At 46.1% G+C, this 24,715-nt stretch overlaps 6 protein-coding genes and 1 long non-coding RNA gene across 8 annotated transcripts; 6 read left to right on the top strand and 1 right to left on the bottom strand.

The window, feature by feature from the left end:
- Positions 1–289: 289 nt before the first annotated feature.
- On the top strand, positions 290–8,699 carry LOC100837839. The gene is made up of 10 exons (XM_024456065.1): positions 290–448; positions 562–814; positions 1,233–1,298; positions 1,998–2,192; positions 3,038–3,420; positions 4,615–4,830; positions 4,919–5,171; positions 5,790–5,855; positions 7,048–7,242; positions 8,167–8,699. The coding sequence occupies exons 1-10, from the start codon at positions 351–353 to the stop codon at positions 8,548–8,550; spliced, it is 2,109 nt and encodes a 702-aa protein (XP_024311833.1). The 5' UTR covers positions 290–350; the 3' UTR covers positions 8,551–8,699.
- Positions 8,700–8,749: 50 nt separating this feature from the next.
- LOC100838437 ((+)-neomenthol dehydrogenase-like) lies at positions 8,750–10,506 on the top strand. Of its 2 annotated transcripts, XM_024456397.1 has the most exons (5): positions 8,759–9,030; positions 9,163–9,409; positions 9,496–9,558; positions 9,672–9,866; positions 9,957–10,506. In XM_024456397.1, the coding sequence occupies exons 1-5, from the start codon at positions 8,996–8,998 to the stop codon at positions 10,335–10,337; spliced, it is 921 nt and encodes a 306-aa protein (XP_024312165.1). In that variant the 5' UTR covers positions 8,759–8,995; the 3' UTR covers positions 10,338–10,506. The 2 variants fall into 2 exon arrangements, with proteins under 2 accessions (XP_024312164.1, XP_024312165.1); XM_024456396.1 differs by having other exon boundaries at positions 8,750–9,030; positions 9,672–10,506.
- Positions 10,507–11,808: 1,302 nt separating this feature from the next.
- LOC112269524 (salutaridine reductase-like) lies at positions 11,809–13,657 on the top strand. The gene is made up of 5 exons (XM_024456398.1): positions 11,809–11,976; positions 12,068–12,311; positions 12,418–12,477; positions 12,632–12,826; positions 12,903–13,657. The coding sequence occupies exons 1-5, from the start codon at positions 11,942–11,944 to the stop codon at positions 13,281–13,283; spliced, it is 915 nt and encodes a 304-aa protein (XP_024312166.1). The 5' UTR covers positions 11,809–11,941; the 3' UTR covers positions 13,284–13,657.
- Positions 13,658–17,076: 3,419 nt separating this feature from the next.
- LOC112269522 (salutaridine reductase-like) lies at positions 17,077–18,988 on the top strand. The gene is made up of 5 exons (XM_024456389.1): positions 17,077–17,410; positions 17,519–17,762; positions 17,915–17,989; positions 18,182–18,376; positions 18,480–18,988. Exons 1-5 carry the CDS (start codon positions 17,376–17,378, stop codon positions 18,858–18,860), a joined length of 930 nt encoding a protein of 309 aa, XP_024312157.1. The 5' UTR covers positions 17,077–17,375; the 3' UTR covers positions 18,861–18,988.
- Positions 18,989–20,774: 1,786 nt separating this feature from the next.
- On the top strand, positions 20,775–22,480 carry LOC100839967 ((+)-neomenthol dehydrogenase). The gene is made up of 5 exons (XM_024456390.1): positions 20,775–20,948; positions 21,030–21,273; positions 21,382–21,447; positions 21,671–21,865; positions 21,960–22,480. Exons 1-5 carry the CDS (start codon positions 20,911–20,913, stop codon positions 22,344–22,346), a joined length of 930 nt encoding a protein of 309 aa, XP_024312158.1. The 5' UTR covers positions 20,775–20,910; the 3' UTR covers positions 22,347–22,480.
- Positions 22,481–22,621: 141 nt separating this feature from the next.
- Positions 22,622–24,279, bottom strand: LOC100840276 (LIM domain-containing protein PLIM2b). Its single transcript, XM_003580164.4, has 5 exons — positions 23,859–24,279; positions 23,646–23,745; positions 23,490–23,515; positions 23,247–23,336; positions 22,622–23,135 (listed from the first exon to the last, which is right to left on the bottom strand). Exons 1-5 carry the CDS (start codon positions 23,991–23,993, stop codon positions 22,869–22,871), a joined length of 618 nt encoding a protein of 205 aa, XP_003580212.1. The 5' UTR covers positions 23,994–24,279; the 3' UTR covers positions 22,622–22,868.
- Positions 22,972–23,595, top strand: LOC112269523. The gene is made up of 2 exons (XR_002961392.1): positions 22,972–23,111; positions 23,278–23,595. It is a non-coding gene; the product is annotated as an uncharacterized LOC112269523 (long non-coding RNA).
- Positions 24,280–24,715: the final 436 nt, after the last annotated feature.

The raw sequence follows: 24,715 nt of genomic DNA on the forward strand, positions 1-24,715 counted from the left end.
ATACTTATCTCTCAGTGTGCTAAGGTTGCTTAATCTCATCCACCAAGGTTTGGCTTAAATTTGAATTGGTTGCCTTTTGGCGATTCCATCATTAAGCTTAACATTATCTCTTTTATTTTAGGTGAGCTTAACATGATCTAAGGGCGCTCCAAATGCAGATACGAGCTTTCTGAATCACGAGTTACTATTAGAAAAAAAAAGACATATCAGTTTCATGGGCCGGCCCTAACCGTAGCATCGGGGGTCGCGGCCCCCCTGGATGAACTGGGTCGCACGGCCTGCCTCGCGGTCGTTGCCTCACTTCCAAGGCCCATCAGGACACTGTTTCAGAAGGAAAAGGAAAGTGCACGATGAATCATCATCTTCCCCAAAGCTCCAGAGTCCAGTGCAGTCCTCAAGCCGCCGCGACGAGAAAGATGGCGGCCATCTCGAACACGTCGAGCAAGAGGTTCGATCGCTCCGCCTACTTGCCGCCCCCATCTGCCCCTCGCAACTGCTAATTTACTGGACCTTCGAGAAAATTCCTCATCTGTGTCGCACTAATATACATGCGTAACGTAGGATCGCTCTGGTTACCGGAGGGAACAAAGGGGTCGGGCTGGAGACGTGCCGGAAGCTCGCGTCTAGAGGGCTCAAGGTCGTGCTGACGGCGAGGAACGAGGCGAGGGGTCTGGAGGCGGTCGACGGCATCAGGCGCTCCGGTGGTCCCGGCCAACCCGATGTTATCTTCCATCAGTTGGATGTCACCGACACTTCCAGCATCGATCGGCTGGCGGATTTCGTCAGGGATCAATTCGGAAGGCTCGATATCCTGGTATGGATTCCCCTGTTTTGCTCTTTGAGGTTTTGCGCCGCGCAGATTTGGGCTGAAGCAAGTGGGGATGCATACTGTTCCACTGAGAGCTTGTCAGAGTTATGTATTTATTCAGACTCTTAAGTAGAAATTGAACTTGCTAAACTTACATATAACGGTGGACACATTTTTTTTTTTGGAAAGCACAGGTGAACTCAGTAAATCTCTACATTTTAGGGAGTACTAGTTAAAGCCGAGATGATGTTTTTACAGGTCTTGTAAGCTCTGCTGTGGATACTCGAAACTCATAAACTAAGATGTGTTGGCTACTGATTCCCGACCACAAAAACATAGCATTGCATGTATTAATTTATTTATGTCTCTTGTATATGCATCGGTGTTTGTAATGCCTCACCTTGATTGTGTTTTTTTTTTGTAGATAAACAATGCCGGCATTTCAGGTGTTGACCGAGATCCAGTTCTAGTTGCCAAAGTTAAGGAACAGGTAACTAAAGCGAACTGTTATCATGTCCTCATTTGCAGTTTGTCAGCAGTTAATATCTACTTCTATTTCATAATCAGGCAAAGTCAACAAAATAAGAGTTGTTTCTGTAGTTGTTTGTTGCTATCCATCAATCGCAGCATAGACATAAGATCATCATTGTTTAACTGTACTGCCTACTGGAGCATAGTTTAGTACAGGAAAACACATCATACTGATGTCGTGGTACAGGATGAACTTAAAGTTCGGATTGTTAGAAATCAATTGTTGAAGTTGAAAATCCTGAAATTTTGCATCGCAGACACCATGTTTCTATAGTGAATTATGTTTTGGATGTTTTTCTTAGTGTTTTCTTCCTTTAAAAGACATTACTATTTTAATGATGTCCACATTGCATACTGAAGTACATTAATATATTTCCGAATCAAACTAGGTAAATAAGATGTATGGGTGCAAGTGGGTCGTCATGGGCCCAACAATTTTCTTTTTAATGAAATACCTACTCCCAGTTCCAACTCGACCAAATTTCTGGATCTGTCCCTGCTAACTCGGCTTCTAATTTTATCGGTGGTTTACTTGTGTACACTGATTTGAACTTTTACAAATGAACTAGGATGGGTCTATGGGTTCTCCTGACATAACCCACTTGCATCTCTAATAAGAAGCTGCAAAACAAACAATTAACTGTCTATGTATGGATAGGTTGAAAGCATGGATGTAAATCAGAGAGTTCAATGGATGAAAGAAAATTCAAAGGAGACATATGAAGAGGCAAAAGAGTGTATGAGAACGAACTACTATGGGCCAAAGCTTGTCACCGAGGCACTACTTCCTCTTCTTCAGTTGTCCTCCTCTGGGAGAATTGTCAATGTCTCATCAGGCTTTGGTCTGCTACGAGTAAGTATTGCTAACGACCCTGCAAGTCGGCAGGACAAATTATATTTAACTTTATTTATGCCAAAATATTTCTACAACCACAAAATTGATTTTATTTTTATTTCTTGAGAAGTGTATATGCGGTTTGCAGCGGTTCATTATGCTTTTCCAGTAATTATTTGGCAACATATCTTGTGCAAGCCTTCATTCGGTGCAAACTTGCAGACTATCTTCGTGAACTATCAAATCTAAAACGTGCGGTTCAGATCAAAGGTGGGACTCATAATACCCACTTAAACATGTTTTTCACATAACCCCCTGTACTTAACCCACGTTGTCTTATCTTTGATTCCCACCTCTCATCTGGACCGCACATCGTAGATCCTATGGCTCGGGACGAAAGTTTGCAAGTTTTCACTGGATGAAGGTTTGCACTTGATACATTGCCATATTGTTTCCTTCCTGTTGAGTGGATTTTCAGGATAAGACATTTCTGTTTGCATACATGATCGTATGTCGGTATAACTTGTTTCATCAGATACAGTAAACATGTGAGATGTGACTGCATATATTGAAGGAGACTGTCTATACTATTACATTCAATGATATTACTACACTGACTATGTTCTACACCAAATACAATCATATATATTTTAGGAGAGTGCATATACTGTAACTCATTTTGCCAAATGCTACTTCATTCAAATTTTCTGTGATTCTGTGATATGAATGTTCATATTGTTAGAGCTCACATCTTTGATCCTCCTCGCACATTATTTTTCTTGTGAGAAAGCATAGTAGTTCAGATTACAGAAACTTAGGCAACCAGTTCTTTTTAGTTGATATCTACTGTTTTGCTTGAGCAGAACTTTAACAGTGAAGAACTTAAGAAGGAACTCAATGACATTGACAACCTTACTGAAAAAAGACTGGATGAGCTGTTGGATTTGTTCCTAGAAGATTTCAAGGCCAACTTAATAGAGGCACATGGATGGCCAACGGGTGGCTCTTCAGCCTACAAAGTTGCCAAAGCTGCCCTCAATGCATACACTAGGATTCTAGCCAAGAAGTTCCCTACAATGCGCATCAACTGTTTAACACCTGGTTATGTGAAGACTGACATTTCAATGCACATGGGAGTATTGACACCTGAGGAGGGCGCTAGCAACCCTGTGAAGGTTTCTCTCTTGCCTGACGATGGCCCAACTGGTGCTTATTTTGATAGGGATGGTGAGGCGTCTTTTGTGTGATCGCGCCATGCCTTCTACGTTGTCTCCCATTCTCACTTTCAGAATGAGAGCCATCAAGAGATATATACTGTAATAGTTGTCAATAAGCAATGTAGTTTGACCTTTGCTCAATTCGACGTGCGGAAGATAAGAACAGTTTGACCGTATTGCTGTAATAATAGCTTCTCCACTTTTGTTATAAAAAAACAGAAAAAGTGGGGGAACCCAGTTGCCATGTTTCCGTGAAACGAATGCTACACATAGGAAAATAGAAAAAATTCACAAGGACTTGTCCTTTTTGGATAAAAAGCAATAAAACATAGAAAACAGAAGAACATAGAATTGTCCAAGTTTATTACTATGGAAAAAAGAGGTTATAGTTAATGTTTATTTTTCTCGAAAAACATAGGAACTCAATAAAATTTGTAAGAATCACTTTGCTTGTTCCCTACAAAACGAATGCACCTAGAGTGAATTTTCTTACGTAATTTTAATTCCTTTGTATTTTGTATAAACCCTGTAAAAATCCAGAAAACCGAATGAGCCGGCCCCTTTGATTCAAAGGAATTTCAGAGGATTATATTTCCGGGTTATTTTTTTCTATACAGATTGTTTGATTCACAGGATTTTAAACGATTTTTTTTCTAAGGACTACTTTGCATGCATATCAAAAGAAAAGTTTCCATGATGTCTAACTTCAAGGAAAATTTTCTTTGTATTTATGAGAACTATAGCTAGCAGCCAGTCCATCAAATAAGTCTTTTTTTTCTTTGGCGCAAGCAAACGACTTTCATTGTATATTCCCATGTTTTGGATTCCTGTATAATTCAACATGGCCTGCCATTCAATTCCTGCAATTTTTCTACTCTTTTTTTCAATCCTACAAATTAAAAAGACACTACTCCTTCCCTTTCAAAATAAGTGATGTGGATTTGTATAAGAATATATACAAATCCATCCAAGTCAGTTATTTTGGGATGGAGGGAGTACTGTCTAATAAGTTGGTTTCTTTGCCTTGTTAGTAGCACTCTAAAAATACTCATAGTTTATTATACTTGGTCTCACTTCATCACTCTCATCAAATATTGATTCGTTTAAATAACGCTGAATCACCTCGTTGGAGATTCACAAAGCCCGATACCGACCGTCTGAATCCAAACAATCCAAACCCGAAGCCGTAAAACCCGAAGCCCAAAACCAAACAGAATTTTCAGGTGTCTTGTTTTAATTTTCGGTACCCGAATGGGCCAAATATCCCGAGAAAAAAGAGCATTCATACGATTTTGGCCCGAACTCAACTCCCCAGTTAAAACCTTAGCTCAACCCAACACAACTACTCTAGTCTCCCTTGACTCCACCAGTGCAGTCCCCAAGACCCCAACTGCCGCGAGAAGAAAGATGGCGGCCATCTCGAACCCGTCGAGCAAGAGGTTCGATCGCTCTTCTGCCCTATGCAAACTAATTTACTGGCTCTTCGAAAAATTTCTCATCTATGCCGCACACCTGTGCGTAGCGTAGGATCGCTCTGGTTACTGGAGGGAACAAAGGGATCGGGCTGGAGACGTGCCGGCAGCTCGCGTCTAGAGGGCTCAAGGTCGTGCTGACGGCGAGGAACGAGGCGAGGGGCCTGGAGGCGGTCGACGGCATCAGGCGCTCCGGTGGCGCCGGTCAACCCGATGTTGTCTTCCATCAGTTGGATGTCACCGACCCTTCCAGCATCGACCGGCTGGCGGATTTCGTCAGGGATCAATTCGGAAGGCTCGATATCCTGGTATGGATTCCCCTGCTTTGCTCTTTGAGGTTTTGAGAAACGCTGATTTTAGCTGAAGCAAGTGGGAATGTATACTGTTCAGCAGATAGACTCTTATGTGCAAGAACTTGCTAAAATTCAATGGAATATAAGTAACTACATACACTACATAATTAAAGAGAACGTTGTACTACCATCTATTGTCTTATATATCATATATTTTTTCTAATTTCACTTGTTTGTACAAGATCAACAACTGATGGTTTCGAAGGTATGATGGATCACCGCCACCAATTGAGCCTTTTATAAAAGTAAAGATAAAGATAAACAGGTTTCTTTTTTGCCGAAAGAACAGGTGAACCCAGTAAAATTCTTGCTCCTACCAGGCTTATACTAGTTGAAGTTGAGGTGACACTTTTACAAGTCTTGTAAGCTCTGCTGTTGATATTCAATAGTGCAGATGTTTCAACTATTGATTTCGGGTCCCCAAAACAAAGCATGGCATATTAATTTATCTGTGTCTCTTGTAGATTTGTTTTAGACAATGATGTCTCGTATATGCATTGGTGTTTGTGTACAAGTGATTTTTCTGCAGTCTTTGTAACGCATCACTCTGATTATGTGACTTGTTATTTGTAGATAAACAACGCAGGCATTTCAGGTGTTGACCGAGATCCAGTTCTGTTTGCCAAATTTAAGGAACAGGTAAGTAAAGTGAACTATTATCATGTCCTCATTTGCAGTTTGTCAGCAGTTAAATCTACCTCTATTTCATAATCAGGCAAACTTAACAAAATAGTAATCGCATATTTCTGTTCTTTTTCCAAGGGCCATATTTCTGTAGTTATGTGTTGCCATATATCAATCACATCATAGACAAAAAATTATCATTGTTGAACTATACTGCCTACTGTAGCATAGTTTAGTACAGGAAAACACTTCATGCTGATCTCGTGATACAGGATGAACATTTTTTTTTGAAGAGAATACAGGATGAACATAAAAGTTTGGATAGTAAGAAATCTTTCGTTGAAGTTGACAATCCTGAAATTGTGCATGGCAGGCACCTTTTTGAAGAAAACACGGCAGGCACCTTGTTTCTATAGTGATTTATGTGTTGAATGTTATCTTAGTGTTTTGTTCCTTTAAAAACATTACTATTTTAATGATGTCGACCATAGTACATACTGAAGCACATTAATATATTTCTGAATCAAACTAGGTAAATAAGAAGTATGAGTATCCGAGGTGTTTTTTCTTGTTACACACTACATAAACACGATATAATCCTACAAAGGATCAATTAATAACTTATGGATCATCCCTATTTTTAATCACAATTGGGGAAAACACAAGATCTTACGTGCGCCGACGATCATATCAGTACTGCAGAGATCAGAGTAGAGAACATGCTGGACGCGCTGCAGTTTTGTTTGTGTGTTCTTCAGGCGAGCAGGTGACAATCCGATGCATCAATGCTTACCTGCCTCGTTGGTTAACAAGCAGCCAAGGAGAATTCACAAAGGCCCAAGTGACCTAGTGCTGAAGTAATCATGAGGCATAGCTTTGAAACTGAGGACGTGAGAGGCTAGGAATAGATCAGAATTTCTTCTTTTCTTATGTGGTACACGTATATGGACATATACACTGTTTTTTGTTTGGAAAAAAACATGGGTATGTCTTGCATACCCAGGCATTACTCTAGCTCCGCCCCTGTGTAAGTTGGTCATTATCGGGCCACGTCACTTGGCTTCTAGTCGTATCGGTGGTTCACTTGTGTACACTGATTTGAACTCTTACAAATGAACAAGGATGAATTGATTGGTCGGTCTGACCCAACCCACTTACATCTCGCATAAGAAGTTCTAGAACAACAATTAACTGTATGTATGGATAGGTCGAAAGCATGGATGTAGATCAGAGAGTTCAATGTATGAAAGAAAATTCGAAGGAGACATATGAAGAAGCAAAAGAGTGTATGAGAACGAACTACTATGGGGCAAAGCTTGTCACCGAGGCACTACTTCCTCTTCTTCAGTTGTCCTCCTCTGGAAGAATTGTCAATGTCTCATCTGGCTTTGGACTGCTAAGAGTAAGTATTGCTATCCACCCTGCAAGTCGGTAGGACAAATTATATTTAACATTATTTATGCTAAAATAGTTTCCGCAATAGCATTATTGATTTATTTTTTTGAGTTTTGAAAAATTTATATACAGTATGGAGCCTTGCAATATGCTTCACCGGTAATATTATTTTCTTCCTGCTGAATGGATTTTTTTGACGGGCAAGCAGGTTTACTGCGATTCATTAAGAAGAGGGAAAACTGTACAATGTAGAGAAATACAAAATTAAGAAAAAAACAGAGGCCGGATACGGTGGCCACCCTAGTAAAAGCAGCTACTCCTTTCTTGCCTCACTGTAGAGGCTTAAGTCGTTCTTAATCAAAACAATCACTCCTTCTGCAGAGAGCGCTTCCTTTTGGAAGATTCGCCAGTTTCTTTCTTTCCAAATGTTCCAAATTGTGTAAGATGCCACTGTTAAGTCAAAGTGCATTTCCTTTTGATTTCCAAAATTGGTAACACGTCTCTACCATTTTTTCAAAGAGGGGGCCTGTTGAATGGATTTTCAGGATAAGGCATTTCGATTTGCATACATGTTCTTATTTCGCTGTAACTCATTTCATCAGATGCAGTAAACATGTGACTGTGAGAAGTGTTGCATGTACTGAAAGGGGAGTGTCTATACTTTCACATTCAATGATATTCCTACACTGACTATGTTCTACCCCAAATACAATCATATATACTGTAGGAGAGTGCATATGCTGTAACTCATTTTGCCAGATGCAAATTCATTATTATTTTCCGTAATAAGAATGTTCGTGTTGTTAGAGCCCACATCCTCGATCCTCCTCACGCGTTATTTTTCTTGTCAGAAAGCATAGCGGTTCAGATTAAAGAAACTTAGGCAGCCTACTGGTTCTTTTTAGTTGACATGTACTGTTTTCTTGAGCAGAACTTCAACAATGAAGAACTTAAGAAGGAATTCAATGACATTGACAACCTTGCTGAAAAAAGACTGGATGAGCTGTTGGATTTGTTTCTGGAAGATTTCAAGGCCAACTTAATAGAGGCACATGGATGGCCAACGGGTGGCTCTTCAGCCTACAAAGTGGTCAAAGCTGCCCTCAACGCATACACTAGGATTCTAGCCAAGAAGTTCCCTACAATGCGCATCAACAGTTTGACTCCTGGTTATGTCAAGACTGACATGTCAATGCACATGGGAGTATTGACACCTGAGGAGGGTGCTAGCAACGTTGTAATGGTTTCTCTCTTGCCTGACGATGGCCCAACTGGTGCTTATTTTGATAGGGATGGTGAGGCGTCTTTTGTGTGACCGCGCCGTACCTTTTACGCGGTCTTCCGCTCTTACTTTCAGAACGGGACTGACAGATTTATACTGTAATATTTGTCATTAAACAATGTAAGTTTGACCTTTGCTCAAATCGACATGCTGGAGATGGAAATAGTATAACTTTACTCTGAGTTTCTCAACTTTTTGTGTCATCTTTCTGGAAATGATTGCAGTGACGTTAAATGTGCTCTGAAGAATGCTTCACATGTTTCTTGCTTTCGTAGCCACGGGCGTGGCGTCACTGGTTATGTCAGCGCGTGATGACCTGTGCCGGGCGACCGTCGACCAGCAACACAAGGGGGACCGAGATACCACCGGAGCAGTTACAAGTATCCCTCTTTCCTCCCTCCCATAATCTATCTGATTTTGAGCCACGCTGGTAGCCCTCCTCTGCCACCGTGTTGCTCGAGCTCCTGGTGCACCCAGCATGGAAGGAGCCATCTCCAAGCCGCCATACACGAGGTTCGATCGCCTCTGCATGCTTAATTAGCTCTTGACGTCGCCGTTTAGTCTCGTTAAGAATCTCGACTCTAGTGATACATGTTGTAGTACTATCTTGTATGTACTGCTCTGATCATTGCCGTTAATTTGTAGGAGGATTGCCGTCGTCACCGGCGGGAACAAGGGAATTGGTCTCGAGGTGTGCCGGCAACTGGCCAGCGACGGCGTCACGGTAGTTTTGACGGCCCGGGACGAGAAGAGGGGCGCGGATGCCGTGGAGAAGCTCAAAGCGCTGGGGCTCTGCGACATCCTGTTCCATCAGCTGGAGATCACGGACTCTTCGAGCATTGCTGCACTGGCCGATTTTCTCAAGACTCGTTTTGGGAGGCTAGACATTCTGGCAAGTTTTCGTTTCCCTGTCTACGCCTCCTAGGTGCGTCCAAGGATTGATGAACAGGTTGATAGATACACTCTGTTATCTTGCAGGTGAATAATGCCGCAGTCAGTGGGGTTGAGCACGTCCAAGAAGTCGATACCAACGAGGAAAAGGTGAGCTCACGAAGTCAGAGGATCCACGTTAACCTGATGCGGAAACATCATCCTGACAAAATGCTTAGAGACGCGTCAAACTAAACAAGTTTATTTTATGATGCGTGCAACAGTTTAATGGCATGGATCTCAACCAGAGGCTTGAATGGGTGCTGAAAAACATCCGGGATACCGTCGACGGCGCGAAGAAAAGTATCCAGACAAACTACTACGGTACGAAGCATGTAATCGATACGTTGCTACCTCTGTTGCAATCTTCTAACGGGGGAAGAATTGCGAATGTCACCTCCGCCTATGGACTCCTAAGGGTAAGTTTTTTCCTTCCTCCACTGGTCATGGAATCCCAAATCCCAGTAGACCAGTACTACCATATTCAAGGGATTTTCTTCTATGCGCAGCGTATCAACAACGAGGAGATCAGGCAGGAGCTTGACGACATCGAAAATCTGACCGAGGAGAGGCTGGACGAGCTCCTGGGCAAGTTTCTGAAAGACTTCGAGGCCGACGCGCTAGAGATGCACGGGTGGCCCGTAGGGCTCGCGGCGTACAAGGTGGCCAAGGCCGCCATGAACGCCTACTCGAGGATCTTGGCGAGGAGGAACCGCGCGCTGCGCATCAACTGCGTGCACCCGGGCTACGTGAAGACCGACATGTCCATGAGCTCGGGGGTGTTGACACCCGAGGAGGGCGCGCGTAGCGTCGTGAACGTGGCGCTGCTTCCTGATGGCGGGCCCACCGGCGCGTACTTCGCCATGGGTCAGGAGGCGTCATTCGTGTGAGGTCGACACTGGGCCCATACATGCATGGCCCGTTGGCCCGATGACCCCCAGCTGGTTCGCCGCTCACTGTATGGTTGATCATAAATGCTGGTTTGAGATCCCCCTAAAAAAAAAAGTGCTGGTTTGAGGTTGAGAATAAGAAGTGGGATTGGAGTTGTTCTTGTTTGAATTAATACGGTATATGTTTTTTTAGAGAACGGAAAATACTTTGTGTCTCGAGGCATTGATTAAGAGAAACAAAAGGATTGATACAACTTAATTCATGATTACTACACTACACGACTACGCTAATGTCCCAACCGCCCTAGCACTAGCCCAAAACTGAACATCAGCCTAGATCAGTTGGGTGAGTGAAGAGATATTGGAAGTCGCATTGTCACAGCTAGGTTCGTCGGGATCCTTCCAGATCCACCGGACCGTGAGCATGATGAGAAGCAATGTCCTTGTGAGCCGAGGAAGGGGTGGAACTGAATGCCGCCTGCCACCAGTCTGCGAAGAGGACATCTACGGTCGGCGGGATACCGTGAGAATAAAGTACCTCATGCCACAACCCTCTGTGAGAAGGAGCAAACCAACCAAGAGGTATTCCTTGTTAGTAGGTACAGTAATACGCTTTACTCACTCCTCCTAAATATACAGAATACTCCCTCTATTCCTATTAATTGGCCACATAAATTTCACAAAAAAACCTTGCTATTTTTCGAAATCAAGCTGCACTCCATGTTCTACTGGATTTTTTGCAAAAAAAAAAACCTATAGTTTTTTCAAATCAACACGCAGTCCCCGTTTAATTGAAGATGTGTACTGCAGGTTGATTTCATAAATTAATTGGGAACGGAGGAAATATATAAGATCAATGATAGGATACACCTTGTTTATTTACAATTCATGAACTTATATTAAAGTAATTTAGTACTCCGTATATCCAGTTATTAGAGACGAGCGGTCAGTAAATATGGTTACTAGAGGCAATAAAAAAATACCAACCCATAACCAAAACTCTAGACACAAATAGGGTCCTTAGGGCATCTCACCGAGCAGGTATTTAGAGTCTTTTTCTTACTTTTTGGCTGAGGTGGAACAAAAAGGTGAAGAGTGGTATGCTGCAGAAGTAACAACCTTGACACAAGGATCAAGAATATGAGAAGATAATTTAATGAAGAAATGGGTCCAAACTGAAAAAATTACTTTGATAAATGATTGATCCAAGAGGGAGAAAAAAGAGAAGGAAAGAGAGAAACTAAGTACCGGTACTTTGCTGTTGAGGATGCCCTCAGGAGATCACGGCCACGATCCAGCGCCTCTCCACCAGGCGTTGTCGACGAGCTTGGAGATTTCCACCAAGGACCTGTTTCCATCTCATCAGCATGCATTGATGCATGACAACCCAGCACCGATCACCCACCGGTCTGGGTCCTGCCGCCGTTTTAGTGCCGGAAGTGAGCGATCCTGACACGGCGCTTCTGTCAAGTAGCCATCTCGGCCAGTTCACGTTATCCATTACATCCTCTACAAGTTTCTCTTTCTTTCCTTCGGGCCCCCTTTCCTTCTTCCCATTTCCGATCTGATTTTGAGAGAGCCATCTCACTCGTGGTGCACCAATCATGGAAGGATCCATCTCCAACCCACCAGACACGAGGTTAGCCGTCCCGCTGGGCGCTGGCCTCCCTTCCCTGGTATAAATGTATCTTTGTACGAACTGCTCTGATCTCCTCGCGCTGGTACCGTAGTATCGCCGTCGTCACCGGCGGCAACAAGGGGATCGGTTTCGAGGTGTGCCGGCAACTGGCCGGCGGCGGCTTCACGGTCGTTCTGACGGCCCGAGACGAGACGAGAGGCGCAGAGGCCGTCGAGAAGCTCAAGGCGCTCGGGCTCTCCGGCGTCGTCTTCCATCAGCTGGATATCACGGACGCTTCCAGCGTTGCTACCCTGGCCGATTCCTTGAAGGCCCGTTTTGGGAGGCTGGACACTCTGGCAAGTTCCCGTTTCCCTCTGTGCTCCTGCTAGCTGCATCCAAGGCGTGTTTGCTCGATGCAATCGGCAATTGATAGGATGATAGATGTACTCTGTTAATTCGCAGGTGAATAATGCCGCGGTTACTGGGGTTGAGCACGTCATCGATAGCACCAACGAGGAAAAGGTGAGGTCAGGTTGAGTTTGCTAGGGACTAGTAATACGTTACCTTCCTTTTCGAAAAAAAAAAAGGGGACTAGCACTACGTACGTGGCTCTGTTCTGAAATTGCTCGGAGACGCGCCGAACTGAACATGTTTATTGTTGATGCGTGCGCAACAGTTCAGTGGCCTGGATCCCTACCAGAGGCTTGAGTGGATGCTGAATCATATCAAGGAGACCATCGACGGTGCAACGAAAAGCGTGCAGACAAACTACTACGGCACGAAGAATGTGACCCAAGCCCTGCTGCCTCTCCTGCAATCTTCCTCCGCGGGACGAATAGTGAATGTTTCCTCCGACTCTGGACTGCTAAGGGTAATTAGGTTCGTTTCACTGATCATGCTATCCCGGCCAGTATTAAACCCAAGGATTTTCGGCTCCGTATATGCAGCTTATCAGCAACCAGGAGGTGAGGATGGAGCTCGACGACATTGGCAACCTGACCGAGGAGAGGCTGGACGAGCTGCTGGGCAAGTTCCTGAAGGATTTCGAGGCCGGAGCGCTGGAGGCGCACGGGTGGCCCACGGGGTCCGCGGCGTACAAAGTGTCCAAAGCCGCCATGAACGCGTATTCGAGGATCTTGGCAAGGACGCACCCCGCGCTGCGCGTCAACTGTGCGAGCCCAGGGTATGTCATGACCGACATGACCAGGAATTCCGGTGTGCTGACGCCCGAGGAGGGCGCGCGCAATGTCGTCGCGGTGGCGCTGCTGCCGGACGGCGGGCCGACCGGCGCATACTTCACCGAGGGTCTGGAGGCGTCGTTCGTGTGAGATATCGGCCATACGTGCACGGCCCGATGATGAGAATAAGAGATCATCGAAGATGGACATAAGGATATACGGAGTACTTATTAATTTCCGATGACGAATGATCGAAACCGTATTGTTCTTGTCCGAATGAACAAGCTAGCATGCTGGTGATCAGGGCAGTGCGGCGACTCGCGTCCACCACTCTTCAGTTTAATTCTCCACCTACGGACGCTTAAATACCTACACCAACTAGTTAAGCGCCCAGTAATCGTGCATCAGTGGAGGTCGACTGTCGGGCGTTGCGCTCGTGACCTAAATACCCCGGTTCTGTCCATGGCAGAATGACATGTCACGTGGATTCGCATCTATGATCTTTCATCTTTGAATTGGCTTCAGATTTCTCCTCAACATCATACATCATGTGCTTCTTCTTCTTCACGAGCTGAAGAACGTGTTTGGAAGTGGTTTGTTTTGGGAAAAACAGATTTTTTTGGGGAAATTAAAAGGGAGTAAATGACTTGAACCTTTTGGATTTAACTAAACCCAGATATATTTCAAAGTATTTGAAAAATTGTATTTGAGGTTTGTATATTTTATGAAACTCAAATACCATATAGTTTGGGATTGTTTCCAAATATTTAAACAACCTTTGGAAATTATTTACAAGTCCCATTTAAATTTAAACGACTTTGAATTCACATACTTCTAAATATTTCGAACTTGCTCAAAATTATTTGATACTTTCACAGTATGCAGATAAACTGTTACCAAACCTGCATCTTAAATTTCATAATTTTTGGATTTGATTTGAGCCTCCAAATGAATTAAACAAAGTCTGGACCGAAACCAAAATAGGAGTATTTCTCTGCACATGGGACACCCTTTGATTGCCAGTTTGACCTTTGACTGAGCCCTCTTCACCATCTCTATGTCGTGCGGGCCCCGCCAACATCAGCTCGTCCTCCTCTCCCACGTCAGCTCCGTCCCTTCTCTCCGTAGCGCCCGTTCCCTCTGTCCTGCCGGAATTGCCGTCGCCGCCGCGGGCCCCGCCGTCCTCGCCGGCACTGCTCGCCACTGCTCTTCCCCCTCGTTTTTATCGTTCTCCCCGCAGCACCCCCGTCCCCCATCTATTTCTTCTCCCTCATTCCTCTCCTTTCTTCCGAATCCGCTCTGTTCTCTCTTCTTCTTCCCCACCGAGCCGCCTCCTGCTTTCTCTCCGGTGAGCTCGCCGAGCTCGAACCGCCCTATTCCGCTCAATCGACAAGTCCCTAAGAACCTCCGCGTAGCCCCACTCTCTCTCCCGCATCTCCTGGACGCCGCCGCGCACCAGGGGCGCCGTGTGCCGCTAGTCTTCTCCACCTCCGGCCGGCCACCGCCGTGGCACGCGCCGCCGTTCCAGGGAGCCCCTGACCCCGAAGCCAAGTCTAGAAGAACCGAGGCACCGCGATGAAGCCGATTCCGCCTTGTTCTCAACCTCTCGCGCGCCGAGCCGTCCCCGCGTTGGAGCTCCTCCGCCGCCGCGCGAGCTCCTCGTCGCCGGCCTCCTCCAGTGCCGCACCTCCACATGAGCCGTTGCCATCCAGTTATACCTGCCGGTGCGCACTTAGAGAGCGCCCCGGAGCGCCTTCTCGACCACCGGAGCTCCGCCCGCGCCGCCGTCTCCTTCGGCTCCGGCGAGATCCCGCCGACGCCGCCGTTCGACTCCATCGGCCATGGCATCCCTCTCGAGCCCCTGGTAAGCTCCTCTCCTCTCTTCCTCTCTCCCTCGTAGTCCGACGCTTCCGGCCGTGCCGCGCCGACGAGCTTCGACTCCGCCGGCAGCGCCGCGCCGCGCGCGGTATGGGCGCGCACCGGGTGCCGCTCCCGTTCCCCGCCTCCCCTCTTTGCCATGGTGGGCTGCGCCATGTGAGTACGTGACAGCCCAGGAAAGCGCACTCCTTGCCAGCCCATTCCCCAGGTAAAGAAAAGAAAAAAAAAAGAAACGGAAAACTGGGCCGAAGCCTATTACAAATTCCGAACCGGCCCAGTAGACAAACTGGATTTCCCTCCTCTCTTATTAAATCTCTGACGTGCTTCTAAAAAAATTCTCTGACGTTGGGCCCTGGTGTCAGTCACTGTTGGCCTGTTTAATTGGAAAAATAGGAAAAACTATTTACAGTAAATCTGCCATTGGATTAAAATGCAAATAATTATTTGCAGAAAAATCCTAAAATGTGTAACAGTGGCATTGGTTATATGATTTCATCTAGTTTATTTTATTTTAGTAATTATTATATAAAAAATTAGTGTAATGTCTTTGTGAATTTATTAAAAAAAAGAACTAAGTGTTTGTAAATAAGAAAATGATTATTAAATTAATAGCCTAAAAAACTATGAGACTGGTTTTGTTAAACTTGTTTTTGAGCCCCCTTGTACAAAGTGGACTGGTTTTAAGAGTTTTGGGTTATTGATTGTATTTATGTGAACTGGCACATATGGCCGTGCGTTGCTTCGGGTCAAATACTTTGTTTTTCCCGTGATCCCTTCTTCCTCCTCGTGTCGTCCTGGCCAAGGAACGATGCCTTGTTCTGCGGGTTTCCACCCCAGAGAAAGACTTTGACGAGGGTATATCTTTGAGACGCCAATTTGGTAATAAAAGTTTTACTTGCTGATAAATTTTCATGAAATATGTGTCAGGTAGGAAAGATGCTCCTTTTTGGAAATATTATGTATATGGGCTTGTGCAACTTACTCTTTGAGTAATCAGCCATAATTTTTTATGTTTCCTTTATAGTTTTTTTAATAAATCCAATGCAGTAAACAATTAATAATCTACTCGAGAAATGAAGTTACCAAGGCAACAACGACATAAACAATCGAAACAAATAACAGATATGCATATAGCGCAACACAAACACACATCTCATAAAAAAAATACATGCATGATTCCCCCCTTTTTTTCAAAACCTTAAGCTGAAAACAATTTTTAGTAGGCTTGAGAATATTCGAAATCCCTTTTTACGAACAAGGGTGTTTAAAAATTTAATAGGGTCCTATTGTTTTAGAAACCTTAACATGAAACGTCCAATGAGTCACTGACGGTATGAAAAAAAGTCAGACGTGAATCGGGCTATTTTCGTTTCTGTCATGGCATTCATGACCGACATGACTCATGGATTTCAATTCTTCTTGCGTGGCCAGAGACAACCTGGAGACATTGTCTTTTAGATTTCTAGCTACCGGCCCTGGAAGATTATATATATTAAGAAAATATAGAGCTAAGTGCAAACCCACGGTCCATTTACGGATTACAACAGTAGCATCTGGGGTATGTCGTCCGAAGGCGAGTAAACTCGGATTCTTGCAAGGGTAATCATCTGCTAGGATATTGCAATATTGCAATCCCCAAACACGATTTTATTGACACCATTACACTATTGCTAGACACCTAAATCTGATTAGAGATATTCTAGTGTTGTCAGGCTGTTGATTTTTGAATCACTGTGTGTTAATGCTTGTATAGATGCTGATAATTATTTTATAAATGATAAAAATGTAGAACTTGATTAAAAAACTAAGATTGGCTATGTGTGTATTATGATTGTGACAAACCATCCACGACCCATTTTTGCTAGCGGCCGGAGTAGTTCGGCATATTCCAATGGATCACGTGAAACTCGCCTGAAAATCGAGACAGTGACCATATAGTATAGTTTAGGAACGGCGGACTGCCAGAGGCCGCAAGATGCGCTATTTTTAACAAAAAGATACCCAATCATTCATCTCTCCCATACTTAGTTGTCTTCGTGCTTTTTTGACACGTCCTACCTCGTGATTGTTCTGCATCTGGAGTTGGAATAGGCTGCCGCGTCAGCCTCATTTTCCATTTCCCCTATAATAAACGGCTATTCCCCTTCATCCCTTCTCCACTCCAACTCAGGCCGCCGCACGTACCGACGACCCCGTGTTATATCGCGAGCTCGAATTTTTTGGATCCTGAACTGAGGCTTGTCAATTTTTCAATCAGGGCTCGACAACAGCCCGAGTGGAAAGCTTGATCTGTCAGGTGGAAGTACGCGCAACGTTTTGTATTCCGACATTAAATTTCGTGTTGAAAGGTCAATTTTTGTGCTCATGGAAGGAGCCATTCCCATTTCCTGGAACACAAGGTACATACAAACTACATGCCGTATCTCCATGGATTTTCTTGCCAAGAAAGGCGAAATGGCCTCTCTAAAATCTGAACTTCGCATGTATTGTTCGATTGCCGTTGCTAGGATTGCTGTGGTCACCGGCGGCAGCAAAGGGATCGGGCTAGAGGTGTGCAAGCAACTGGCAGGCAGCGGCATCACGGTCGTCCTCACAGCCAGGGATGAGACGAGGGGGACGGCGGCGGTCGAGCAGATCGTACGCTTGGGCCACTCAGATGTGATTTTCCATCAGCTAGACATCACGGATGCTCTGAGCATCGCTCGGTTGACTGACTTTCTGAAGGCTCGTTTTGGGAAGCTTGACATTCTGGCAAGTTTTTATTCGTCTCCCGGACAATCTTTATCTTCACTGTTCAGGAAGATCGCTTACTACTACAGTACTATACTATTGATTTTTTTCCCGCAATTTTTTTTTTTGAACTTTTGGTATGACCAGTGATTGATGAACAGTCTGATTCACAGGTGAATAATGCCGCTACTGATGGGATTGAGCAAGTACTTGATCCTGTTTATGGTTCGATACCCGGCGACGAAAAGGTAACCATTTTGACATGTACTTTACGAGACCTTCAGTTTCGAAAAAAAAGAAAGTGTGATCAGCCACCAATATGTCATGTCCTCAATTAATGGACTAATTGGTCCATGTTCTTAAAAAGAATCCTCATGCGTTCTGCAACGGCTCGTACGACAACTGAACAAGTTTCCTTCCTCTTTGCGTGCATGCAACAGTTCGATGGAATGGATGCGTACCAGAGAATTGATTGGATGTGGGCCAATTGCCGGGAGACTTACGAGACCGCAAAACAGGGCCTGCAGACGAACTACTACGGGACCAAGCGGGTAACAGAAGCTCTCCTGCCCCTGCTCCAATCCTCCTCAGATGGAAGGATCGTCAATGTCTCCTCCAACTTCGGATTACTAAGCGTAAGCATCATAATTAAATCACACTCTAAAAATTATTTCACACACACACACACACACAAACAGAAGATAAATCCGTAGTAAGATTTCTCTTTTGCGGCTGCAGCTTTTCCGCAATGAGGAGCTGAAGCAGGAGCTGAACGACGTCGAACGCCTGACGGAGGAGAGGCTGGACGAGCTGCTGGCCATATTCCTCCAAGACTTCGAGGCCGGCGCAGCGGAGGCGCGCGGGTGGCCGGCGGAATTCTCGGCGTACAAGGTGGCCAAGGCGGCCATGAACGCGTACTCGAGGATCTTGGCGAAGAGACACCCGGAGCTGCGCCTCAACTGCGCGCACCCGGGATACGTAAGGACCGACATCACCAGGAACTCCGGGATCCTGACGCCCGAGGAGGGCGCGCGCAACGTCGTGAAGGTGGCGCTGCTGCCGGAAGACGGGCCGACCGGCGTGTACTTCCACGAGGGCCAGGAGGCGTCTTTCGTGTGATAGTAGCAGTACTGTTCCACCGTCGTGCTATGTGCTGCCATAATCTGCAAGGCAAGATTGAGAAGAAGCGAGGTCGAGAGTTATTGTATTTTGTTACGTGTAAACCTGTCGGATTGATCGTCCTGTTACTGCTCGGCCTCGAGTTGGTATCACACCGGTGATTTTTTTTAGGGGATGTTATCACACCGGGGTTCTTCCTCTCTTCTCCCATCTATAGCACCATGGCCCACAAACCTCAATGAGCCCACCCAGGCCCCGGCCCATTTGGCTGGAAAGGCCGAGATAAAATTGAAAAGAAGGATCTACCATATAAACCAAAAGAAAACTATAAGAAAGAAATCCATATTTCACCCTCAAATGTATCTCTAGCCACATAACCCACAGAAGTTCAAAACCGGTTATTTAGATACCTGAATTCCGTAATACCATTTAAATCACACCCCTTAGCGGTTTTGGAGCTGACGTGGCACATTTGGGATGGTTTAGAGGTTGAGTAGTCAAAGTTGGCTCTTGTTCCGCGAGCTCGCACTGTTGGCTCTCCCCGACCATGCCCGCATCTATGACGATTCCGTCTACTGTGCCGTCGACATCTACCTCAAGGTCATTGTTGCAGTGCCCAATTAACCATGTCCTGCTACTGTTCTGCACTTTGTTTCTGAACGACTCGAAGAATTTGGCGGTTAATTAATCTGTGGAGATGTTTGTTGCTGACGAGTTCATTTATGAATAGGCGCATCCGCAGCTGGCGGCGGAGGAGCGGGACAGGGTGTGCGGCGTGGTGGACTGCAGGAAGCTGACGGTGGAGGCGTGCACGCACGCGGCGCAGAATGAGCGGCTGCCGTTGCGGGCGATGCTGCAGGTGCTCTTCTTCGAGCAGCTGCAGCAGCGGCGGCGGCACTCGGCTGGTGGCCCTGCCACCAGTGAGGCGTGGCGGGCGAGCGTGGTGCGGGTGGATATGGACGGCGTGAGTAGGCAGGTGCAGGGCCTGGAGAGGGAGTGCTCGAGCATGCGGAGGACCATCAAGAAGATCGACGGCCGCAGCGGCGCCAGGTCGTCACCGGCGAGAAGCGCGGACGCCGACGCCGAGGATGATGGCGGCGGGCCGGCAAGCTAGAGGTCGCGTTACGGGTGCAAGTTCAGCACGCAGGTGTGCGACTCGCAGGCGCGCAACGTGGTGGCGGCCTCCAGGGCTTCCAGGATGGGGATGAATCCGTGAACATGAGTGCGACAGCCCATCGGGGCCCATGGCCGGCCGCGACACCCTGTTTCGACACTGCCGCGGCATGGTCTGCCGCCGTCTGCCATTCCGTTTTGACATGTTTCACGACCAGAAAAAAGAACCAACACACGAGATGAAAATGGTTGAGAGATTGGGGTTCCAAGTTGTCACCACTCACCACGAATAGCCACGGAGTATATGAAATCACTGAGTTCAAGCGCCGCAAAATCAACTCTCACCCAAGTGTGCCACGTCATCGATCAAATAAAAGCCAACTTTGCCTATTCAGCCTCTAAACCGCCCCAAATGTGCGACGTCAGCCCCAAAATCGCTAAGGGGTGTGATTTAAATGGTATTACGAAATTTAGGGGGTCTAAATAACCGGTTTTGCAGTTCGGGGGTTATCCGGCTATAGGGTCACATTTGAGGGTGAAATATGAATTTCTTTCAAACTATAAAAGTATGAGCTCTAATATGTGTTAGGCCTTCCATCAAAGTTATGCCCTGGCCTTGAGCCGTGCCTCAGCCCACCTCTCCCACCCCGAAAAATCGTTTTACCCGGGACCCGGCACGGCATTGCGATTCCGGGGGATACCGCCATAAAGAAATCAGCCGGCTGCGATGAATGCAACATTGCAAATTTTTAAATACCTCTGTACACACATTGTCAATCAACGATAAGGATGGCATACTCGTTGTCAATCAGCACACACATTAGAGCATTCCTACCCACCTCCATCACCCTTGTTTTCAACGGCTCACCTGGGTGAATACTAATCATAAGTCAAGCCCAATTACAATGAGCACATCTCAGTCTCGAAGCTCTTGAAGATGGACAGAAGCTCCGCCTCCAACCCATCTGAGAAAAGGCATCCACCCATACAAACTACACTGATACATACTCTGTTCGTGCGTGCAGTTCAGTATTCAGAGTTCAATTTTGTGTACAGGATTGCTGTTGTTACGGGAGGGAACAAAGGGATTGGGCTTGAGGTATGCAGGCAGCTGGCCTCCAAGGGCGTTCTCGTCGTCCTGACGGCGAGAGACGAGAAGAGGGGCACCAAAGCAGCGCAGGCGCTTCACGCTTCCGGGTTATCTGACGTGGTTTACCACAAGTTGGATGTCGCTGACCCATCGGACGCTGCCCGCTTGGCTGACTTTATCAGGAACAAGTTCGGCAAGCTAGATATATTGGTGTGCCCTTTTTATTTAACTGAGTGTGACTATGTCCTTCTGTTTTAACGTGAGACAAAAAGCTTTCTCCCGTTTCATATGGATTTCTGAATCCTGTAAACTTTGTAGATCAACAATGCAGGGGTTATAGGTGCAACTGCAGAGATTGACACCAGGGCACCGCTTCAGGATGTGGTACGCCTATTGACCTGTTCTAGTTTGCAGTTCACATTTAGTGTACAACTTCTTCAGAAGAAAATTTAACCGTAGTGATAGTGCTTCTGCAGCTCGAAAATCATGCAACGTTAACGATTCAGTAGCAGAAGTTAGGAAAATAGAATGTACTTTTGTTTTTCTAGTTTCGTTATTTGGAGCTTAACTAATAGGAGTAGAAACGACCATTTTGGTGCGTCAACAGCTTGTAGGCAAGAACCCCGCTGAGAGGCTCCAGTGGTTGCTACAGCACTCCACGGAGACTTACGAAGAAGCTGAAGAATGCTTGAAAATAAACTATTTCGGCACCAAATACGTTACAACCGCACTCCTGCCCCTCCTTCAGGCTTCCTCTGATGGAAGAGTTGTCAACGTGTCGTCCAACTACGGATTACTCCGAGTATACTTTTCTGAATTCTTAACTAATACTACCATCGATACTCGAGAGTTATCATATCAGGCGTAAAATGTGTTGTTTCCTTCTTTTGCTCCAGTATTTTAGCGGCGAGGGTCTCAAGCAGGAACTGAACAACATCGAAAACCTGACAGTAGAGAGGCTAGACGAGATGTCAAGATTGTTCCTGAATGACTACAAGAACGGCCAACTGAAATCGCATGGCTGGCCGGCAGATGCAGAGTACCTGGCGTACAAAGTTTCCAAGGCCCTGATCAACGGCTACACTAGAATGATGGCGAAGGATTTCCCCGAGCTGCGCATCAACAGCGTGCACCCTGGTTATTGCATGACCGACATCAACTACGACACCGGAGAACTGACTGCTGCAGAAGGCGCCGGTAGCATTGTCAGGGTGGCCCTCATGCCGGCGGGAGGACCAACAGGCGTGTTCTTCTACCAAAACGAAGTAGCACCAGCTGTATAACTCTTTCAAGTGATCGACCCTGTGACTCGACTCCTATTATGTTTGTCAGTTGTTCAAATGTACTGTACATGTCATTGGAACGTAGAATTCGCTTCAGAACTCGGATTATAAAGTGGTCAGGTTAATTTTTCCTATTGCTTATACGGCAATTGCCTGGTTATGTGTCGAACATAAAAATCGGATACCTTAGCTTAGCATTTGATTAACCAGGACAACCATCAGATGATCAGGGAACAGACATTGCAAGAAAAACGTTGCAGGCGCCTTGGGAGTAGTTGTCTTTGCTTACAAAATTACAGTTTCTTCCATGAGGCTTAGCAGTTGCGTGTTACAGTTGTCATTGTCATGAGTCTCATATGGAACGGAGGTATTAGTACAGTACTTACAGCTTGACAGACCAAGCTCACAGGGGGAAGAACCAAAAAGGAAATAGGAGGGAATAAAGAAGCGAGCGCGGGGTGCAAAAATAACAAAGAGGAACTCCAGGCTGTGCTGTGTATATATGGTTAATTCGTGTTTCTCCTACTTGTCCTCACTAGTCTCGTCTTCCGCCGCCGGTGCCGCTGCCGGTGCCGGTTGCTCTTCGGCGGTCACGTCGGGCAACACCTCCTGGGAGTCGCTCTTCTTCTTCATGTGGCTGTAGCTTCCTTTCTCCATGAACAGCTGCCCGAAGTGGATCTTGCAGTACAAGACACCGTTGAGGGCCGCGTAGGAGGAGGTGGTCAGGATGCAGCCTCCGTGGGAGCACTTGAAGCAGCTCTTGTGGTATGCCTCGCCTTCCAAAGTCATCTGAATTAATAACAAGATTAATTATTAAGTTCAGCAGTACATTTCATTTTCACCAAGAAGAAAATGCCTAGCAAATTTCATCATTACAGAAAAGTTGCATCGTTCATGTACCTTTTCAAGTGGGTACACTGTTTTCGTGCAGGCTGTGCACTTATCCTGAGTACCAGAGAAGATAGAAGATAGCTTGCTTGGGGCCCTTGACTGTTGCAGGGACGACATTCCAATTTGCATCACAAACATTTATCCAGTTAGCACAGCTGGCATGCATTAGAAACGTACGAAACAAGCAATGCTAGCTAAAGAGGATAAGCTTAATTGGCTTTTTATGAACAGTTTCATGGTGCTGAGCTGTACCAGTTCACCCCTGTCGGACTTGGTACCTGCGTCACACACAGCAAGTCATTCAGGATGAGCCAGCGCTTTTCCACAGAGACAACAAGTTAAGAACATTTTGATAAAACGTTAACCACGCTGTCGCGTCATGTTAGGATTATATATATAGTATTTTACCCGGAGTGAACTTCTTGGAGAAGCTGCCGGTCTCCTTGAAGAGCTGCTCGAAGTGCGTCTTGCAGTAGAGGACGCCGTCCATGGAAGAATAGCTGCACATCTGCAAGGCAACCAAAGCATAGAATGGTATCATCGATCGTTTTCTCCAAGGAGATGCATTTCCTCTGCAGCATCGGTGGGAAGAGCACATTGTCGCTGCAGGCAGGCACGTACCGAGAGGATCCCTTTGCAGTGGCTGCACTTGAAGCAGGTCTTGTGGTAGATGACGCCATCGGCCGTGAGGAGGTCGATGAAATGGACCGTCTTGTCGCACGCGAAGCACTTGTCCTGCGTGCCGGTGAAAGACATGTTGGTGGTGACGTGCAGCGACGGCGACGCGCCTGGGTGTGCACGTAGGACGTTGCCGGCCGGCCTCTCCCAATCGCTTCGCTCTTCCCAGGCCGGGGGATAGGGTAAATAGAGAAAAGAAAGCGGCGAAGGGACCGATGGTTTACGGGGCCGGAGGACGAGGGATCCGGAGCGAACATCGGGCGCGGGCGGGCTCTGCGCCGCACAGACCTGGTCAAGCGAAGGCTTGATTTAGGAAGAGAGAGAGAGAGGAGGGTGGTGAATGCTCATCTCGTCTCGTCTCACGCGTTAATTAGGGCTTTTTACTCGTTTCGTTGTAGTGTTCTGAAAGCCCGTCTATTTTGGCCCAAAAGGTAGCCTACCCGGGAGTTTGGGAAACGCTGCTGCACGCCTGTACTGTGTGCTGTATGGAATCGAAGTTCCAACTGGCCAGGAGAAAAATCTATGCAACGGGCTCACAAATCACGTCAAAAAAAAAAAAATCACGTCTCATCTCTCGGTCCTCGTTTATTTCTCCTGGAAATAGAAGTTTTTATTGATCTCGATGCAATATCGATCAATACAACCATAGCGTATTACACCTCCGGCCCCGATATCGAAACGCACCGGTTGCTTTAAATTGTTGCGTGCCGTCAAACTTAGTTGGAACTCCACACGCTTTACAGAGTAGACCAAGTTGATTTGTGAATCCTCTTTTTGATTAGCGGCATACTTATGAATCT

Source organism: Brachypodium distachyon, chromosome 5 (genome assembly GCF_000005505.3).
Source record: "Brachypodium distachyon strain Bd21 chromosome 5, Brachypodium_distachyon_v3.0, whole genome shotgun sequence".
Lineage (NCBI taxonomy): Eukaryota > Viridiplantae > Streptophyta > Magnoliopsida > Poales > Poaceae > Brachypodium > Brachypodium distachyon.

Excerpts from the sequence above, each read along its gene's own strand:
- LOC100837839 (XM_024456065.1), top strand. The coding sequence starts at position 351 with ATGAATCATCATCTTCCCCAAAGCTCCAGAGTCCAGTGCAGTCCTCAA. Across the intron at positions 4,831-4,918 it reads TCGAACCCGTCGAGCAAGAG|GATCGCTCTGGTTACTGGAG; the intron begins GTTCGATCGCTC and ends TGCGTAGCGTAG. Across the intron at positions 5,172-5,789 it reads TCGGAAGGCTCGATATCCTG|ATAAACAACGCAGGCATTTC; the intron begins GTATGGATTCCC and ends TGTTATTTGTAG.
- LOC100839967 (XM_024456390.1), top strand. The coding sequence starts at position 20,911 with ATGGACAGAAGCTCCGCCTCCAACCCATCTGAGAAAAG. Across the intron at positions 20,949-21,029 it reads TCCAACCCATCTGAGAAAAG|GATTGCTGTTGTTACGGGAG; the intron begins GCATCCACCCAT and ends TTTTGTGTACAG. Across the intron at positions 21,448-21,670 it reads GGGCACCGCTTCAGGATGTG|CTTGTAGGCAAGAACCCCGC; the intron begins GTACGCCTATTG and ends GTGCGTCAACAG.
- LOC112269524 (XM_024456398.1), top strand. The coding sequence starts at position 11,942 with ATGGAAGGATCCATCTCCAACCCACCAGACACGAG. Across the intron at positions 11,977-12,067 it reads TCCAACCCACCAGACACGAG|TATCGCCGTCGTCACCGGCG; the intron begins GTTAGCCGTCCC and ends CTGGTACCGTAG. Across the intron at positions 12,827-12,902 it reads CCGACTCTGGACTGCTAAGG|CTTATCAGCAACCAGGAGGT; the intron begins GTAATTAGGTTC and ends CCGTATATGCAG.
- LOC100840276 (XM_003580164.4), bottom strand. The coding sequence starts at position 23,993 with ATGTCTTTCACCGGCACGCAGGACAAGTGCTTCGCGTGCGACAAGACG. Across the intron at positions 23,746-23,858 it reads ACTGCAAAGGGATCCTCTCG|ATGTGCAGCTATTCTTCCAT; the intron begins GTACGTGCCTGC and ends GTTGCCTTGCAG. Across the intron at positions 23,337-23,489 it reads AGTCCGACAGGGGTGAACTG|TCAAGGGCCCCAAGCAAGCT; the intron begins GTACAGCTCAGC and ends TCCCTGCAACAG.
- LOC100838437 (XM_024456396.1), top strand. The coding sequence starts at position 8,996 with ATGGAAGGAGCCATCTCCAAGCCGCCATACACGAG. Across the intron at positions 9,410-9,495 it reads TTGGGAGGCTAGACATTCTG|GTGAATAATGCCGCAGTCAG; the intron begins GCAAGTTTTCGT and ends GTTATCTTGCAG. Across the intron at positions 9,559-9,671 it reads TCGATACCAACGAGGAAAAG|TTTAATGGCATGGATCTCAA; the intron begins GTGAGCTCACGA and ends TGCGTGCAACAG.
- LOC112269522 (XM_024456389.1), top strand. The coding sequence starts at position 17,376 with ATGGAAGGAGCCATTCCCATTTCCTGGAACACAAG. Across the intron at positions 17,763-17,914 it reads TTGGGAAGCTTGACATTCTG|GTGAATAATGCCGCTACTGA; the intron begins GCAAGTTTTTAT and ends TCTGATTCACAG. Across the intron at positions 17,990-18,181 it reads CGATACCCGGCGACGAAAAG|TTCGATGGAATGGATGCGTA; the intron begins GTAACCATTTTG and ends TGCATGCAACAG.